Source organism: Athene noctua, chromosome 1, assembly GCF_965140245.1.
Source record: "Athene noctua chromosome 1, bAthNoc1.hap1.1, whole genome shotgun sequence".
In the NCBI taxonomy this organism is placed as follows: Eukaryota; Metazoa; Chordata; class Aves; order Strigiformes; family Strigidae; genus Athene; species Athene noctua.
Genome location: NC_134037.1, coordinates 257,652,624 through 257,671,132, shown reverse-complemented (window position 1 = coordinate 257,671,132; position 18,509 = coordinate 257,652,624). Strand labels below are relative to the sequence as shown.

General features: G+C 37.8%; 1 protein-coding gene across 19 annotated transcripts in view; it reads left to right on the top strand.

Moving 5' to 3' along the window:
- Window positions 1-18,509, top strand: part of DLG2 (discs large MAGUK scaffold protein 2) — a 1,037,827-nt gene that overhangs the window by 498,780 nt on the left and 520,538 nt on the right. Inside the window, exon 1 of one of the 19 annotated variants that reach the window (XM_074917974.1) lies at window positions 12,288-12,621. The exons of 16 other annotated variants lie outside the window; for them this stretch is intronic. In XM_074917974.1, the coding sequence (XP_074774075.1) occupies window positions 12,544-12,621 (78 nt within the window). In that variant the 5' untranslated portion in view covers window positions 12,288-12,543. Of the gene's footprint in view, window positions 1-12,287; window positions 12,622-12,766; window positions 13,106-18,509 lie in introns of those variants that run through there. 2 more of the 19 variants (XM_074917993.1, XM_074917984.1) reach the window with 2 other exon arrangements.

The window sequence follows — 18,509 nt, the reverse complement described above, 5'->3', positions numbered from 1 at the left end:
TCGGAGACAGATTGCTGTTACATGTTGGCTCAGCTATTTTATCTTCATTTTCTTCAAATCTTTTTGTCTGAGGATGCATATATTCACTCCTGAATGTTGCCAAATATAAGCATTTGAGAAGCTGATAGAAGATCTGGACTAGTTATGAATGAGGCTATTTATTTAATATGACATTTTTAGTCGCTAAATCACACACACGTAAATAAGCATAAATCCATAAATTGCCTAGGCATCTTGGACAGGCAAGCCACTTACATTTCTGATTCCCAAAGCAAAATTGATATTTATTAATCAACCTGTCTGCCTCTATAATAAACTCCTGTAGCTCTCAGTGTGTGGCCTCATACAATGTTTTGTAAAAATATGCTCCTCCCTAAGAGATTTAGACCAGCTGTTAAGTAAGCCAGCTGAACAGTTCTGCTCAGTTGCAGTCTAATTAGAGTTATGCACATTACTGAATTTTTGCTTTTCAAATCTGGTCAATATAATGCTTCGGTTCATATTAAAAATGTGATCTAGAATGCGTGTTGCTTCTCCAGAAATGTTCTATCATATGTGTGGATTAAAATTTGGATTTTTGAAAATAATACTACTGTATATCATAACACAGATGTAGGTAATTATTTAATCACAAAAAAATATGTGCATGCTTATAGGAAAAATGGTGCCATTTAGATTATTTCATACCATGGGCTATGGTCACAGCTGAGCAAAAGATAAATTGGTATTTCTTGCATAGCTTCTTCCTTTCATGAAGGATAAATTACATCAGAGTTAAGTTCCAGAATCAGTATTTATTTATAAATGAATTCAGGGCTTTTATGGTTGTCGATTTTTATTTTCATTGACCTGTGGTACACTTCTAAAGTACTTTCACATGTATTGACAAGCCTAATTAAGTGAAAGATATTACTTTTTTGTAGCTTTCTGAAGTATTTTCGACTTTCTGCTTTTTAAAGAAGTGTGGTTGGATGAATCAAATGTGTGCGACTTTTGCACCCTACAGTTAGACCTTTCTTCCCAAACGAAGAAGTATTTGTAGATTATTTGGCTGGTGATGACAATAGCTAGATATGTTTTAAATGCCTAAATCATTATCATTCTATACAATACTATCTGGAATGTGGAAATAATCAGACTCTGTTTGTTCCAAGTGCATATGCATTCTTTTATAAATTCTTGTACAGTCACTAGAATTCTGAAATACACTTAAGCAGAAGAACAGAGGCTCTGCTAGAGTCAAATGAGAGAGAGAAAATGCCATTCATTAGGTAAAACTCCCATTTAAAGCAGTGGAAGAAGAAAATGTAACTCTTAGGAATTATAAAGTGGTTGGTTGGTTTGTTTGAAGTGAAACATCCTACAGACCATCCTAGGTATAATTATACCCATCCTATGTATAACTGTCTATTTCTTGATATTATTACTGGGAAAATTGTGGTGCCTAATATCAATCAACTGCAACTTTTACAGTAGGAAAAGTCACATTAGGAACGTACTGAATTTAAAACAATAATATTATATATTATGATAGTGGTTTAGAGTCATATTTTACTTATAATCATGATTTTAAAACCTGCCCAAGAAGGACACATATGTAAAACAGTTATTAAAAATTATATTCAATAACATTTTAAGACTCTATTAGTTGCTTTGATTAGAATTTATCAGCGCACATAAAGCAAACGGACCAGATGTTTAAATGTAACTCAGATTATACTATATCAGCTTTAACAGCCTCCTTCACACTATGCATTGAAAAGCATGGTGGAAAATTACCTCACTTTCTGAGGGCCAGGACTTTGCAGGTCGTTTGTAATTCACTTTGTTATCTTGGGCTTTCAAAGGGTATACACCTTCTTGTAATTTTGGACCACTGTCAACTTAAGTGCCTTTGTTTACCTATATTTCAAGCCGTGCTTGAAATTGCTTTCTTTTTCTTTTTCAGACTCTTGAATTGGCATTTGTAATGTAGTTTGCCTTGCTGCCACTCCATGTTCAGTGCTTGTGTAACTGAAAACGCAGGTTTTTCTCAGCAAGGCACACTGCACATTCCTAAACGTACAGCTGTGGAGACTGAAACCTAGGCTATGTGCCCTGCCCTAGAAACAGCAGAAATGGTGACTTATAAAGTACTGCCTGGTATTCTGTATCTCTTTGCATGGGCAAAGAAATGCAAGATTTAACATGTAACATTTATCCATCATATATTGCTTGGGATGTGCAGTGAGCATGCAGTCCGAGCCAGAGGATTAGCGTGTTCTTTCATACACTTGTTCTGATGGAAATCCCATAGGTAGGAATAGCCACGTTTTGCTACTGAGTTGTTGCCTTGAAGTGTACTGAGGTAATGCATTCATATATTGCATTTGTGTTGTCATGTTCTGTCCCGAGCTTTAATGGTGATTTATTGTTCATAATAGATGAGATAATCAAAAGGTATAGTGCTTTAGTCCTCTTCAGACTGAGACCATCTGAGACTGGAAAATTATGCTGCCTGCTTATCTCATCTTTAAATCACAACAAATTACCAATATATTTGTGGTATGCATTTGCAATCTACCATCTCTTTGTTGTCTTCCTACAGCATTACTGTAGGCAGAGTCTTCTCAGGTAAGTGAGTATTACTTAATCCGTTATTTTTAAGGAACTACAAAAGCATGAATGCTTATTATGTACTTGAAAGGGGAGGCCTGAAAGCAAGAAACAGACATGTTAGAGAGCATTTGAACAAAACAGTTTTGGCAGTGGGATGTACTTTCCTGATGAAAGCAATGACTGTGGGAGTGTTAGGCGGGTTACTGGAAGAAGTCCCCTCATTATCCGTTGTATATGTATCCAAGGCTTGCTGTAATAAAGATCTGATCTGGATCAGGGCTGAGGCTCACCATAACCCAGACCAACTACTATCATTAATTACAAGACTCGTAGGTTGTAACAACCAGTAGTGTCTGGGAGCCTGAGCCTGCTAGGATAAGGCACTACTTAGAAGCCTGGGCCCTTCTATCACGTTTAGCTTCATTGAAACCTTTCAAGACTTTGAATGGCAAAGAGGAGGGAAGTGGAGAGAACAGATTGTTTCTCTTAAGATCAATCAGAATTCCCCTCCAATGCTGGGAATGTGATTTTGGCACGTTGCTCATTATTTAATTCTCTTGGCTGGAAGCAGGAAGCATTTTAGAGCTTTTGGTTCAGTTCACTATCTAGCTGGCTCCCCTAGAGCCATATAACAAATAACTACAGTCCTTGGAGATGCTTGTTCTGGTGCATCACTGTGTGGAGGGCAAAGATGAGTTGTGAAATTCTGGGTATATTAAATCTTTTATGTGTTTAGCTGTGGGGAGCGGTGGAGAAACAGTCTTTCATTCTACTTCCATTCTGCTTCTGGGAGGTCTAGGCATGAAATATGGTGCTTACAAGTATACATGAAAAATGAGAAGCAGTTAATTGCTTGCTTTTGTGGTACTTTCTCTCCTTATGATGCTTTTCTAAAAGTTCACATAAGTTCATTCTAGCATCTTCACAGCGTCTGGGTGACATGTGACAAGACAACCGATGTGCCTGGCTTGGCAAAAATCAATTTGCAGAAAAGTGTGGGAGAATCTTTTAGGCTGCTAGATGTATGAATCAAAAGAAAGTATTTCCACTGCGATGTACAGAACAGAATTTTTTAAAATATCTGTTGACTGGGATCCCAAGGGAAAGTTAAATGTAAATGTAATTTAGACAGCAGTATTGACAGCCCTGGAGAAGGCTGAAATGTTCTGATTTTTGATGAAAAAGAAAGATAAATATTTTGACAATTTCAAGGAACACTTTCTCAATTTTCTAGTGGTTAGAGAGCTCAAAAAGTTTCTGTTTTCTTGAAACACTCAGATTAAATTTAAAAACTTCAAAGTGCTTGAAAAGATGCTATTTTTTATTGTTGTCCTAAAAAGCTATAACAATTTTTCTTGATTTTCTTTGATCATCTCTAGTCTGTCTGTTATCAAAGTATATCCCACTAGCCATATGCTGCTTCAATTCTATCTCTGATTTTCAAAGTGCCAAAATCCTCTGCAATGAAAAATTTCCCTCTACAACTGTGTTTCTCATACTTGTCCTAAGGAATGGGAGTAACATGGACTGGGATTGCACTTGAGCAGTACTGATTTAGCAAACATGATATAACAAACTTTTTTTTATCCGTTTTTAGCCTATAAATAATGAATTAGTTAAATGAAATATGTTTTAGACAGGTATAACTACATTTTATATTTTAATATATGCTACAGATTTTTCTGCTTCCGAAGATCTTCTCATAAGTGTAAGAAGAATAACTTCTTGTCCTTGACCTCATATTCCCTTACAGTACTTTTCTCTTGCCAGTCAAAATGGGTATAACACCACTCTTTATTACTGTTATTGCTAAAATGGACCTTTTCATGTGTCACATTACAGTGAAGCATTTGTGTAATCAGTTTTGTTACGGACTCACACAGACCTTTCAGCAGAATTCTGTTCAGTTCTGTACCAATCACTGTGTGGGTAAATGTTCTCTTTTTCTATAATGCTCTCTATCACATTACTTCACATTTGTTAATACTTTTATCTTTAGACTGTCCCAGTGCGGTAGAGCATTATTCTTTTCATTTTAAGAGTGAGCAGCTGGCTTGCAAAGAATAATTAACCTCATGCAGAAGAACTGTAGCAGAATTAAGGCAGAAAAGCTGATGCCTGTCTGCTGTGGTTTGGGCTGTCCTCTCTCTGCTTTGCTAGAGCAACAGAAACGTGGTGAGTTCCAGAAGCATGGAGACCTCTTCCTTCTCTCTGCCCGTAGGAAACAAGAATTGCATCCAGTCCTGGACAAAGACATGATGTTTACCATTGATACCTTGTAGCAGATCATCTTATATTTGGAGGGATTATGTAGTACCTCTTCCTCTGTATTTCTTTTTTGCATTTTAGCAAGAATACATTGGGTTTTTTAACCTGTGTCCAGCACCTAATGTGTTCAGCAATGTTGTTCTTAATGGTTTACCTCTGACATGACTTAACTTCTGAACAGGTATTGAACTGTGAGGCCCTCTCCCCATGAGCTGTGAAGCCTAGGAAAGCTGAGGACAGAGGTAAAGAGCAAGAATTGCAATGAAAAGCAGCAGAAGTCATTATCCATTGTATTTGTTTGTCCTCCACATGTGGGTTATGTGCTCTAACAAGCGTTAAAAAGCTGGCTAGGAGCTCTGGAGGAGGGGGGTGACAGGGGCTATGCAGGTAGGGGATGGCTCAGCCAACAGCAGAATATGGCTCTAGAGAGACTCACAGGTGGGAGTGAGGAACTGCTGCTCTGACAGAGGCCTGCGAGAGTGACCAAAGGCAGCCTCTGAGCTGACAGAGAGCTGTGCTGCGTGGGCTCAGTCCATACAGGTATACATTTGCCTTGCCTGCAAGGAGGTGGTGGTGGCATGTAGTTTGCAGCTATCCTGATTAATCTTATCCCTTGTACTTATTTAATGTTTCATAGTTCAATGAAACCTGCTTCGTGTGCATGAGGGTTTTCTGGAGAGCTTGTGTAAGGACAAGGGCTAGGCACATTCACCTCAAACTGTTAAATGAGGCCGGGTCAAAGGAGGCCATGTGTTTTACTGATACAGGGGCTATAATTCCTGGTGATTCTGCTTAAGCTGACTTTTAAATTTTGCTCTTGGGGCTGATAAAGTGAAAGTGAGATTTAAGGAGGGCTTTGAAAGAGAAGGCAGCTTGTAATCAGCCAAGAATAAAATAATGTTTATGATAGAATGATATATATTCCCATGCTTGTGCCTGCAATTGTTTTGGGGGGTTCTTTTGTGATTAGAAGTGAGATAAGCAGCTCATTAAAGGCTGCGTCACTTGATGTTGCTGAAAAAAAAGATCATATGGAAAAGATAGATCTTAGTGGTCTTTGTGGGTAGGTAAATGGATGTTGCCAGCCCTCCTGCTCCTTGCCTGCTCTGGACAGACAGAAAGCTGTGACTGGCACAGGTCTGAGTTATGGAGAGTGCACGCCACCTCTGCTTGGCTTTGGCCATGGCAAACTCTGTGGCCATGTGCTGGTAGAGAGGAGATCTGGGCTCCCGGGCAGGGTGTAGATTCTCTGATTTCCTGTATGGCTCTTGCCAAGTCATTTCTTTCTGCCTTACCTCATCCCTTTCGGAAACAGAGATAATATTGCACCATCACACAGAGTTATTTGTAAGTACAAATAAAACAAAAGTACTTAAACACTACGGGATGGGAGGCATATACACAATGCTGTAATAGAAGTGGTTCCACACTGAATTCAGTTTTGGTTAGGATTGTATTTGTGAAGTCCCTTGCAAAATGCACGGGTGACACACATAAGCACTGTTTGCAACATGCGATTCCTTCTTTCTTTTTCCCTCCCCAAGGATAAATTTTGTAGTTATATTATTTCCTGTGGGAGTACTTGCCATGCAAATACATAACTGTGCTACAGACACTGTGCTTTGATTTGATACAAGAATCTGAGCAGCATAATGGCACATCTGAGGATTTTATGCACCATTTTGGTTGTGATTTCTTAACATAGCAGAAAGAAACTTAAAAATATCTTTCAGAAAGGGGAAGCAGAAAACAATTTGTGCTGAACTAGGGACAAAGACAAGAATTAAGTGGCATTTATCAAGTTTTTATTTATTTTTAAGACTGCTAATCATTGTTATATTACTTGTGTGACTCACTAGTTTCCTATGCACCAGCAGAAACTGGAGTGGAAAATCAATTTCTAAAATCAAAATTAAGTACAGTAATTAGGTTTGTCTCTATTCCAAGGCTTAAAAAATAGAGGAAAAAGAACTGCCTAAATTTAAAACATTGTCTCTTATGCCATTATATTCTAAAGTGCTAGAATACCTCTTTGTGTTCAGGGATGTGCTGAATTTCAGTGTTTAGCATAGGACTTATTTAATTTCCATTTCTTCCCACAGTTAAAGCTCTATTTCATTCAGTTATGTAGCACACCACCTCATCCTCTCTTCTCTTGATGCGTTGCGCCACATGTAGCAGGTTGAGTGCCATCTACCACATCAAATAATAGAAGAGCAGAAAAACAGAGGTGATAATTGCATAGTAGAGGGCAGGTACACAATTCTGGGGCCTCACACTTAAAGGAGATCCACAGGAGGAAATGCTTGCATTTTATTTCTTGACTGCTCTGGAGTCCTGTGACACTTTGTACGTAATTCTTCATGCCCTCTGCTAGAAGACAGTTCTGCCATACACTGGAAATGGTGACAGGGGAGATGTCTGCATGCAGTGTCTTACGTTTTAAGGGGAAATTAGACCTGGGGCAAACTTGTAATGTCACTGCTGGGTTTCTGAAAGCATAGTTTCTAAAGAGAAAAGACTTGGCACAAGAAATATTAAGGGAGCAGAAAAATTTAAATTGGAAGAGAAGAGCATGAACCTCTGCCATCCGTAATATACAGCATTTCATTTGCACTTATTTTTTTCCATTTGTATCTCATCTTCCTTCATCTTCTGCTTTTTTTTTTTTTTTTTTTTTTTTTTCCGTTCTCTGCAACATTTCTTTGTCAGGATATGTGACTCTTCTCAGAATCACTATGGTCTATTCCAGCCATTGATTTAGAGGCTCCAAGGAAACATTTAGCTTTTAAGCAATCCAGATTTCCTCATCTTTAACATTCAAATCTAAGTGGTAAAACTTTTAAAATTGTATTATGAAAAAAATAATTCTGTTGTGAAACATCATAACTAGTATAAAATGTCAGAAGTAGAAACACATACTTGGCATTGGTGAGACCGCTCCTCAAATACTGTGTTCAGTTTTGGGTCCCTCACTACATGAAAGACATAGAGGTGCTGGAGTGTGTCCAAAAAAGGGAAATGAGGCTGATGAAGGACCCTAGAGCACAAGTCCTGTGAGGATCTGAGGGAACTGGGGTTGATTAGCATGGAGAAAAGGAGCTCTCTACAACTACCTGAAAGGAGGTTGTAGTGAGGTAGGTGTTGGTCTCTTCCCCCAATAACAAGCAGTAGGATGAGAGGAAATGGCCTGAAGTTGCCCCAGGGGATATTAGGAAAAATTTCCTCACTGAAATTGTTGTCAAGCACTGGAACAGGTTGCTCAAGGAAGTGGTTGAGTCACCATCCCTGGGGGTATTTAAAAGACGTGTAGATGTGGTGCTTAGGGACATGGTTTAGTGGTGGACATGGAGTGTGAGGTTAATGGTTGGACCTGATGATCTTAAGGGTCTTTTCCAACCTAAATAATTCTATGGTTCTATTCTGTGATAATCTTTCACCTGTATTTTAACTGCAACAGAGTGGGTTCTGCCCTGGCCCAAACAGAAGTCAGAATGGGTTTTGGTGGTGCCGACTTGGGTAACTACCCCTTGTGTAAGAGTGGCCATGGGTTTACTTTAAGAATACTGCCTGTTGCAATAGGAGGAGGAACATTTGTCCATTTGCCTCTGTTTATAGCAAAGAATGAAAAATCAGGTCCCTACAAAACCTTGGGACTTCCATCTACTTTAACGACTGCAAGGTCTGAATGCCTAAAATTTATATCTTCTGGATGGAGTAGCAGACATTAAGATTCCTGCCTTTCCTAGTATACTGGTCATTAAATAATATGTCTTGGCATCATGTAACTGTGTAAGATAATTAGTTGTGTTGGGGATGGAAAATGATTGCTTGTACAGTCAAGCCAAATCAATATATGTTGTTGCCTAGTACTATAAAAGAAAAAGCTACCTACCTTAGTTTCACATAGTCAGCTCTGTTCCTGTATCCACAGTTGTGCCAAGGGTTAACATACAAACCTCGAACTGAAGTGATTGTTTTAAATTTTTGGTATTTCATTTTTAACTTGTTCCATCTCCTGTTCATTTCACTGGAAACAGAGTTCTGCAAACCCTAAATGACTAATCTTTTCATCTGTCTTCCTATTCTTACAAGAAAGGCATTATTTATGACTGAACTGTATTTGTATTTTAAATGGCCCTGTCATCACATTTTATGACTGCTGCGTATATATATTCAGATAGAGGTAGGAGAGAAACAGGATCTATGGCTAACATCTATCTTCACCACAGGTGTGTGAGGGGGAGGTTGACACCCCACGTGTGCACTGCGAGAAGTTATCCCTTAACAAGAGAAGATTAATGCCCCATCTAAAGCTAAGCTGCATTTCTTCCCATGTGCTGCTTAAGTAAAATAGCAATGTTAAAATTGAAAGAGGCAGCTGACCGTCAGAAATACTGGTGACACTCCGTGCATACAAACAGTTGGCAAGGTGTTTGAAACGACCATCTGTTTCGGTATTGAGCATCAATTGCCATTGCTTGCAATGCTGGAGAGCCATGTCATAAAAATAATAGAAGTCAACACCATAGTTGCTTTATGCTTATACCCACGTGTCCACCTGTGGTAAGACCAATTCTTCTCATCGAGGCACAAGAACGTAATTTAATGTATAGTATAGATGTGGTTTGGTTTACTGAAAACCTCCCGCTCATTTGTAGCAAGAAGCCCCTTGTAAAATTTGCTCTTAACTGATTATCTCCTGTCTGCGATAATATTGCTGCTCAATTGCATGCATCTCTCTGCCCTTGTAATGTAGCACTTCAGTGAGCAAGCTAAAGTACATATTACTCCTGTGAACAGACAGCAGCTGGGAGCTCCAATTCTTCTTCTAAAGCAGCTCGGCTTGTAGCACTTCTGTAAAATGCAGGCTTCGTTATGGTTACAGTAAAATATTAATAATCATAAAATCCCCGGGTACCAGTACAGACCTAATAAACCTGCTATTGACAATGTATGGCAGACTGCTGCATGATGGAGCTCTAAGAAAATGGCTTGTACTCTGGCCATTGCTATATTGTAGGGTTTGGATAGCTCTGCAAATGTATGCAAATAGTTAAAATGCATTTCTGATTAGAATCAGAATTAGGTATTTGGGGAGATTTATCCTTCCTGATCTAACATTTTCAGTGGGTGGAGAAAATTACCTCCCTATTGCTTTGTCATTATTTCTTAAATGAACAATGCATTCTTTTTTTTTTTTTTTTTTTCCTTTAAGTGGGATGAATTGTGGCTTTTTATTGCTCCCTATTTTTCCTGAATAAATAGTTTAGTAAAGCTGCTAATGTTGATGATAGAAGTCATAAAAAGGAGGTTTTATTGTTTAATGAGTGTTTCCTTCGATTTTCTCAGCAGCTAAATATACATAAGACTATATAAATAGTTGCTTGAGAGAATGTACCCTTTTTTGGTTGTAGTGCAATGATTTTAAATTATACTTATTCTCTTCATAAAAGCATTGGAGCAAAGTGGGAGAGGTGTTCTACTGTTTATGTATATAATACACAAGATTATTTTTTCCTGTTCTTTTAACTTCAATGTTTATAAGTGTTGGTTAAGCTGTGCAATGATGTTGCTTCTCTTTTTCTGCACTTTTTTTTTTTTTTTTTTTTTTTTCCCCCCAATCCATGTTTCCTTACAGGGATATCCTAGCTAGAAACAAGATCTCTGATTTCTTCCTTTTCAGGCCATCTTTCTTCCTTTTCCTCCCTTCCCTCCATTATAGGTCACTCTGTCATCCCACAAATGTGGAGAGTGGTGTGAGTCTGCTATGTGGCATAATAAAGGTTTTGCACCTTGAAGAATCCATCTTACTATCAGCCCAGAGTTCAGAGAGTTAGAGTGGTGTTATGGACAGATAACTCTTCTGTATCAGTCATACTCTAGATGAGACATGATTTTACTCTGCCTTGTGGTCTTACAACTTTCTTACTGACAGGATTAACTAAATGTCTGAACTGGAAGTAATTAGAAACTATTACCTTTCAGAAATATTACCAGTTGCCAAATATTTTTTTCAGAAGGCTTTAGATGTCAAGCAAAACTCAAACATATACCCTGAGTTTCCTTGGCAAAAAAGCCACTATCTAAGAATTTCAGTTTAGTTAACCAACTTACCATTTTAAAATGTGTTGAAGGAATTCTTTGAACTCGTTATAATCTTAACAGAATTGAGCAGTATATGCCTTCAGGCTCAAAGCTTGGGCAATGCCAACCAGCTCCTGCATCTTGGATGTTCTGTGTAAGTTTTAAGTGGGAGTGGAATATTTTCCCTTTCAAATTCATGCACCCTGGAGAAAATAGTTTCAGCCATTCTCTGAAAATCCTGGGGCAGAAAAGGTATTTGCTTGGCCCCAAGAGCCCTATAGTAGATTGCTATGACTGTATTTCCTTTGCTGTGCATCTATTAATTTTGATTTGCTCTTTACCACAAAACAGCAGAGCAGAAATTATTCTTGCATGTATGCATCCGCAATGAGATCCTGCACGCAGGACAGCAGTGGTTCTCCCACATGTTGGTATCTCCACAGTTGTAGGTGGGAGGGCAAGGGGCAGGATTTGTCCTATAATACACAGTACTAAGAGATACAGTACGTAGCTATAAACCCCGTAAGGTTACAGCTTTGATACTGCCTCTGGCTGGGAGGAACATCTGGTTCGTCATATGTCTAGAGCCAAAAGGGTATGTTTCTGCTTATTGTTTAGAGATTATAACTGAAGAGAAGTGCAGGGGTTAAACCTGAAGTGTGTGACAAAAGGAAAATAGTACATTGCTGTTTCACTGCAAAATTAGGTGTTCACAAGCACTTCTCAACTCCTGATGTAAAATAACTTGCAATTAAAGGAAGAGGATAAAACAAGTTTAGGTAGGGCAGAAGTTAAAGATTTATTTGGGGAAAAAAAAGAAAAATGTCAGTTTTCTGTTTCATGGAGGTATTATCAAAGAAAAACCGAAGTCCTTGAGTGAATCTTAAATCCTTCAGCTAGGCATGTATGACATCAGCAAGTGAACTGAACAGCTATGATATCTTTCTGTTGAGAACTGAAACTAGGGAAAAAATATCTCTGAATAGATCCCAAACCACTAGAACAAAGTAAAATCCATTTTCCTTTCTTATCTTAATTGCACTGAAACACGTAAAACACCTGTTCCTTCACCTTAACAGTTAATATACGTTTCTATTTTTGGCACTTCTGTACCCCTCTCCTTTCCTGCAGTGCTGTGTATCTCATATTTGAACTGCTGCTGCTTCTGTTGCATGCTGGCAAATCGAAGAGAACCAAGGAGTTAAATTTCAGAACAGGAGAAGAGGAGGTGAGCTGTCTGCTACAGTAGTTTACTGCAGCTTCCTTTCATACTGACACATATGTAGTTTGTGGTGACAGTGCTAAAGAACTGCAGACAGGCACTTAGCAGACTGGATGTGAGCTGGATGCAAAGATGCCTCACCCTGGACTTCCTGCTGGCAGTATGTAAATACACCTGCAGACTGGCCACACTGGGTGGTTGGTTGGTGGTTTTTTTTTTTTTCAGAAGGCAGCATGAGAGGACCTGACAAAGCGACAGCATAGTTGAGAGACCTTAACCAGCATTAGATTTGTATCTCACTTGTGGGGGAAGTTTTTTTGGTATTTTTTTCTGCGCTGCATATTCAGACTGAAAGCTTCATCACTACAATGTTTGCCTCTATCTGGTATGCCAAGAAGCTGGGACGCAGGTTTGTGCATAACGCCAGGAAAGCAAAAACAGAGAAGGTATGTTCCTAGTGGGAATATAAAGCCTTATGTCTCATGCAAGCTGCCTGCTGGCATCCTGTTGTGTGTCTGGTTAAGCTTTTTTTAATACCCTGAAAAACGATCTATTGCTATTCATGATTTCACGCAAGAATTGTTGACTACTTTGCATATTATTAAATACCGGGGAGAAGATCCTTTCAAAAGTCTTTATGCCTTCTTTTATTTATTTTTTTTTTTTCAAGATAAACAGCTGTACATCTGATATGTTGTGTGTTAAGGGAGCACTCCAGTGAACTTGTTGCTGTGCTGCATTATTTTTACTAGTACAGTATTAGGCTCTTAAACAACGATTGATTGTTTGCTGCTTGTATATTTTTTTCTAGTGTGGGACTACTGAGAGTGTAATAACATGTTAAGCATTTAGAATGTTTGGGAATTTTGTTTCATGATACTTGTTGAAACTGTGCTGCAGCATGGATCCCTTTTATTTAAAAAGATACAGGTATGTAAAAATGCTCAGTACTATCTTTCAGTATTCTCATAAAATTTAACTATGTTTAACCAGCTGTTTTCTGGAGATCCTTGTAGGTAAGATTCTTGTGCCTTCTTTCTCCATGAGCAAAACTTAAGCTGTTTTAGAATTTGCAGTAATGCTAATTGGGGGGTATCAAGGCAATTGCCTTTTGTTCTAAATATAGAAAGCATTTAATTAGTAGACCCGCATTCTAGTTTTGACAATTAACATACAAACCATTTTCAAAATGGGACTAATTCCTCTTATAAACTCAGCATTAGACTGGGGGAAAGAACTTCAATGTAATGTTCTAAAGTTACCTCATTAGTCTGGTAATGATGGCTTCCTCTTCTTGCTGTCTTTGATGTAAGTCAACAAATTTATAAATGGGTTGCTTTATTATTTCTTTGATATGTCTTATGCTGCGTAATACAGCCACCAATCCACTAAGAAATTATCCATTGCCTGAATTCCTCTGTAACTGGAAAAGCTCTTCACCTAGAGAAAATGATTAGCAAAAATACATTATATTTATGGTTGAGGAGTAGATAATGGGCAGCGATTTGCCATTTCTGCAAAATATTCTCAGTAATTAAAAGGTGATGTGTGGTAATTTTGGAATTGAAAATCCAAGGCATTGGGAAGTTGTCCAAATAATAGTGATTTATGTATTTCACATCATATGCATGAGGGAAAACAGAAATGCAGATAGCTATACATGGGACTGTCAAACTTTCTTTGTTGTTAATCATATTTCAACAAAGGGGGGATCATATGAACTCTCCTGCTGTTTGTGTGTTGCTATGGGAGGAAAAAAAGTTGCAGACTGGATCTTGGTTAGTCCTGAGGGGCTCCCTCCAGAGGAACATTTGCTTTCAGGCTTCCTCCAAGATGACAGAGGCAGGATGAGTGGACACATTCCACTCCTGACACAGTGGGGCTCACTCAGCAGCTTTAAAAACAGATTTAGTATGGGTTGTTTAAAGCGTGTATGTGTATAGATTATTCCAATAACCTTGAAAACATTCATAAAACAGTGCCAGAGTATTCACTAAGAAAATATATTCTTCTCTATAGACTCCTGTAACAGAGACTAAAAAAAATGCTTTAAAAATATTGGGTCTTTTTCTCTTTGTCTTAAGGTATTTGAAATATTTCTGTATAAATCTATTATAATACTACTTATTCAGCTCTATATGACTTTCAAAATAATCAAGACAGCTGAGGTCTGTGCTATTCAAGCTTTGAAGCCATACCTCATAATTTTTAGAGAAAAGCTTTTTTGAACATTTTTTGAGCATGCTACTAGCATATTTGCAAGTGAATTTTATTTCTGCCATAAGACAGTAAGTATGCAAGAAAACATCTCGTTAAATGTTTACTTAAATTGTCTTATATCAAAACTAAAATTTCTTTCTTGGAGCTCACTTTTAATTATTTAATTTTATTTTTTTGTTTCCATAAATCAATGGTGTACTCCAGCAAAGGCAGAAAATCCCATTCTTAGCAGGATGCTATTTCAATAAGTGCTATTGATGATTGGAAGCTGATCAACACTGACATCTTCAGTACAATACCTTGATAACAGGAGAACACAGATATGAAAACAGGTCTATCAAATACCAAATTAAAAATAACATTTAGCTGCATGGCTTGTTTTGGTTTAGTCTTTTCTTGTTTAATGGTTGAATAATCAAATTATTATGCCGTTTTACCTTTTTTTTTCTGGAATAATAATTAGCTTTTTCTCTGTGTGCATGATCTGAATTAAATGTTTTCTTAATGTGCTTTTGGAGGTAATAATATGCAGCAATAATTTCTGATAGCCTATGTGTGCAAAAAGAGTTTCTTGTAGATAAAATCTGGATAGCAGGGATAAGAAGAGTATGGCTCCGTAAAGTATTTTTCTATTATGCTTAGCTTCTTTGGATGAGTACAAGTCAAGATTTTTTTTTTAAGGAGCATTTTTAAGAAACATAAATTTTCTATAAGCCTATTTGTTTTCTTAGGACCAGGAAGAAAACGGGGGCGACATGGCAGAAGAGGGTTATAGCATGGACTCATGTGCACACACACATATGCCCAAGCTGATGCTGTGGTTCCTTAAAGTGTCAGAACTTTGGGCTGGAATTATGCAGAGGACTTGAACTTAGATCTCCCAAGTGACTGTTTAGAGGAGCAGAGTTTCCAAGGTACAAAACAGAGCGTGCAGTGCCAGGGGGTGCACACAAAGTCAAGGCAAAGGATGGTGGTGATTGGGGCGGTCCTTTGTGGGGAGATCTAAGGCGGCATTAATGTGACAGAGTGGTGCTCCTCTGTGTGTGCTGTGCGCCTGCATGCGGGTGTCTGGTTGGGGTGATGTGGGTGGACTTGGCCCCCAGTGTCTCCAGAGCTCCCCATCTTTTCCTACACTGGAGTTCCCATCCCCATACCTCCCAGCTCCTCATCTCCCCATATCTGAATATGGAGGACCCTGCTTGTTCTTGATCCTGTGAGCCCTGCAGAATTACAGCCCGAGAACTAGGGGCTCTCAGGAGCCAGCACTCGGCTGGAGAAGCTATTTTTGGACTTGGTGAAAGCCAAAGGTAAAGGGTACGTGGCAAAGAGTTGGGTGACCAAAGGGAGGAGGTAGACTTGTTCTCATTAAGACTTGTGGTAGCTCCTGGGCTGGTTTTCTTATATCCGTAAGCAGTACCTGCTGTTGAGTACCAGCACTGCCTCTCCTGGCCTGTATTTCCAGTCCTTGTTTCCCCTCCAGCCTGGCATTTCCTTGGAGACTGTGGTCATGAGTCGCACCCTGTGGTAGGGCACCGTCTCATTGACTCCCACACACAACCTAAGGACTTCATGGTAGATAACAGGCTTCTAAAACCCAGACACGAACTCCTACTGTTAAAATTTCATCTGGAGAGTAGAGAAAACATCTGGGAAGAACTAGATGAACAGCAGCCTTAGGTGTCCTAAACATGGTGATAACGATACTTTCAAGTTAAGTAGTGTGCATCAACATTGTTATTTGAGTCATATCTTTATGATATATTGAAAAGCCTTATTTTAATTCAGAAATGGAAAAAATATTTTTAAAAACATAAAACTTAGATAAAATTGAACTCTTTTTTTTTTTTTTTTTTTCCAACTGGTCCTCGCTAAAACTTCTTTTCTCTATAAATAAAAAGGGATAATGCCTATTCATTGCTCTTAATGTTCTCATTTTGCCAGGAAAAATTCAAACATGTCAGAGTTCCTTATACTTTACTTTTTTTATTAGACTGGATCATAAACTCTTTCCAGCAAATGTTTCAGTTGTTATCTACAAGTTCTATCTCAATCTGGTTGTCTTGGCTTGATTGCAACTGTTGCTCTTGCCCTCAAGTAGCGAGATATTTAGTGCACAGGAAATGCTGCCACTAATACTGCCTGAAAACAACCAAACTCCTTTCAAGTCAGATCTGCTCTTACCTGTTTTATTAAAGTTATTAAAATACTTTGAGTTTGTCACATGAAAGAATTATTGTTATGAGAGTAAACGTGATCATTTGAACATCGGAACTAGAATAACTTCAGGCAAAGATTGATGTCTTGAATTTTTCTCATTAAACCCCAATCAAGCAGAAATCAAGATATGTTAACTGCATGTGGTTATGCTATAAAAATAAGTGCTCTAAATGATTGGAAGAGGTACAGAAAAGTAACTGAGCAATTAATCATGTTGATCTGAGAGGGTAAGCTAAAGCAGTATGAAAAAGCTTCTGATAATGCTTCACTATATTGATAAAATTTGGGTTTCAAGGTTCAGTATTAAAAGTGGGGAAAGACTTGCCAAAGTCACCCTATCATTTCATTTCAATGGGGAATTTGAATACTATTTTTACTGTTTGTTCAGAAATGGGACATGTTTCAACCATGAGGCCCAAATTCCAGATTTGTTAGAATTCTGTTAGAATTAGTTATGTTGTTGAGTTTGTACATCAGAAGACAACAATCACTTTAAAAAGAGGTTTCTCCTTGTGCGTTATTTTTGGGAGATGAACATCAGGGCTCATGGAAAGTGTTTAAACAAGTTGACCTTTGCCATCCTTTTACAAAATAACATTGTTAGAATTCTTTTTCTAGCTTTTATATACCAGAGTGCTCATATGGTGATACTGTTTCTAAGAACTGATGTCCTGTATTTGTAAATACATGTTTTACCCCAGAAAGTTTAGTATATCATTTCCATTGACCTCATTTATTTATTTTATAATTCAAGATAGAAGCAATTTAACTTTTAAAAATGTGTGTGCTTAGAATGATACAAATAGCATGCAGTTTCTGGACTATCAATTGTAAATAAAAATAAAGATTACCCATAAGCAACATTCACAAACTGAACAGTATCATTTTAAGTGAGTAGTTTTAAATTTAATGTAGCGAAGACGTGATAAGTAGAACATAGCCCAGCAGACATTTTTTCATTCTGTGTGCCTGGATTTAGAGCTGTTTTGGGAAAATAGAGTATCCATGGTAGACTGTCAGCCTACAATGAAATATTTGCAAAAAGACAGGAAAATTTGCCTTACGAGGTTAACCGAAGTGGGTGTGTAAGAAAAAAATAGTCTGTAAATGCAGGTTTATTAATCATTTTTCTGACGGTGTCCTGTCAATTAACTCTTCATGTCAGGATGATGCTTGATATCTAGATCATTCTCATATCTGTATTCTAATTTAGCTAATTGCAGAGTAGGCTATTCTAGGCTATGTATTCTTGTTTCATTTTTACTTTGTTTACAAGTAGCTGCCCAGCAATCTAATTTGAAAGAGATAAGCAGTTCACTTGAAACAGTAATTACTCACAACATAGAATAGAAACTATGTGATTAAGAAATCATAACACATAATACCAGATAAACACATTTTTCCATACATTAGTTTTATATATATATATATATATATATATATATAATTCCAAGCAAGATAAACTCTCTCTTTCCTTCAATATTTGCATGTATACCTTAAATTTCTTAACAAGTGCTCTGTTTCAAACCAGAGTTTACCAAATTATTTCCAGTCCAGTGGGATTGCAATGATATGATAAAACTTGCAGGTCTAGTTATTGCCTTAGCTAGAGGTGAAATGACTTCTTTGCTAATGGACAAGTCCTGCAGCTGCCAAATGCTGTAAGGGCGGATGGATAATTCACTTGTATTTGGGCAAAGGAGGGCCCACATTGACCAGATTCAAAAAGATGACAAAAGTACATCACTTATTTGTAGAACTACCTGTTCGAACAGATACTGGAGATATCTTAGACCCCTGGAGGAATCTTTTCAAATGGACTTTGTAAGTGCTCTATTTTACAGTTTTATGGAGAGATCTTATCTTTTCACACATAACTGTGTGGAGAATAATATGT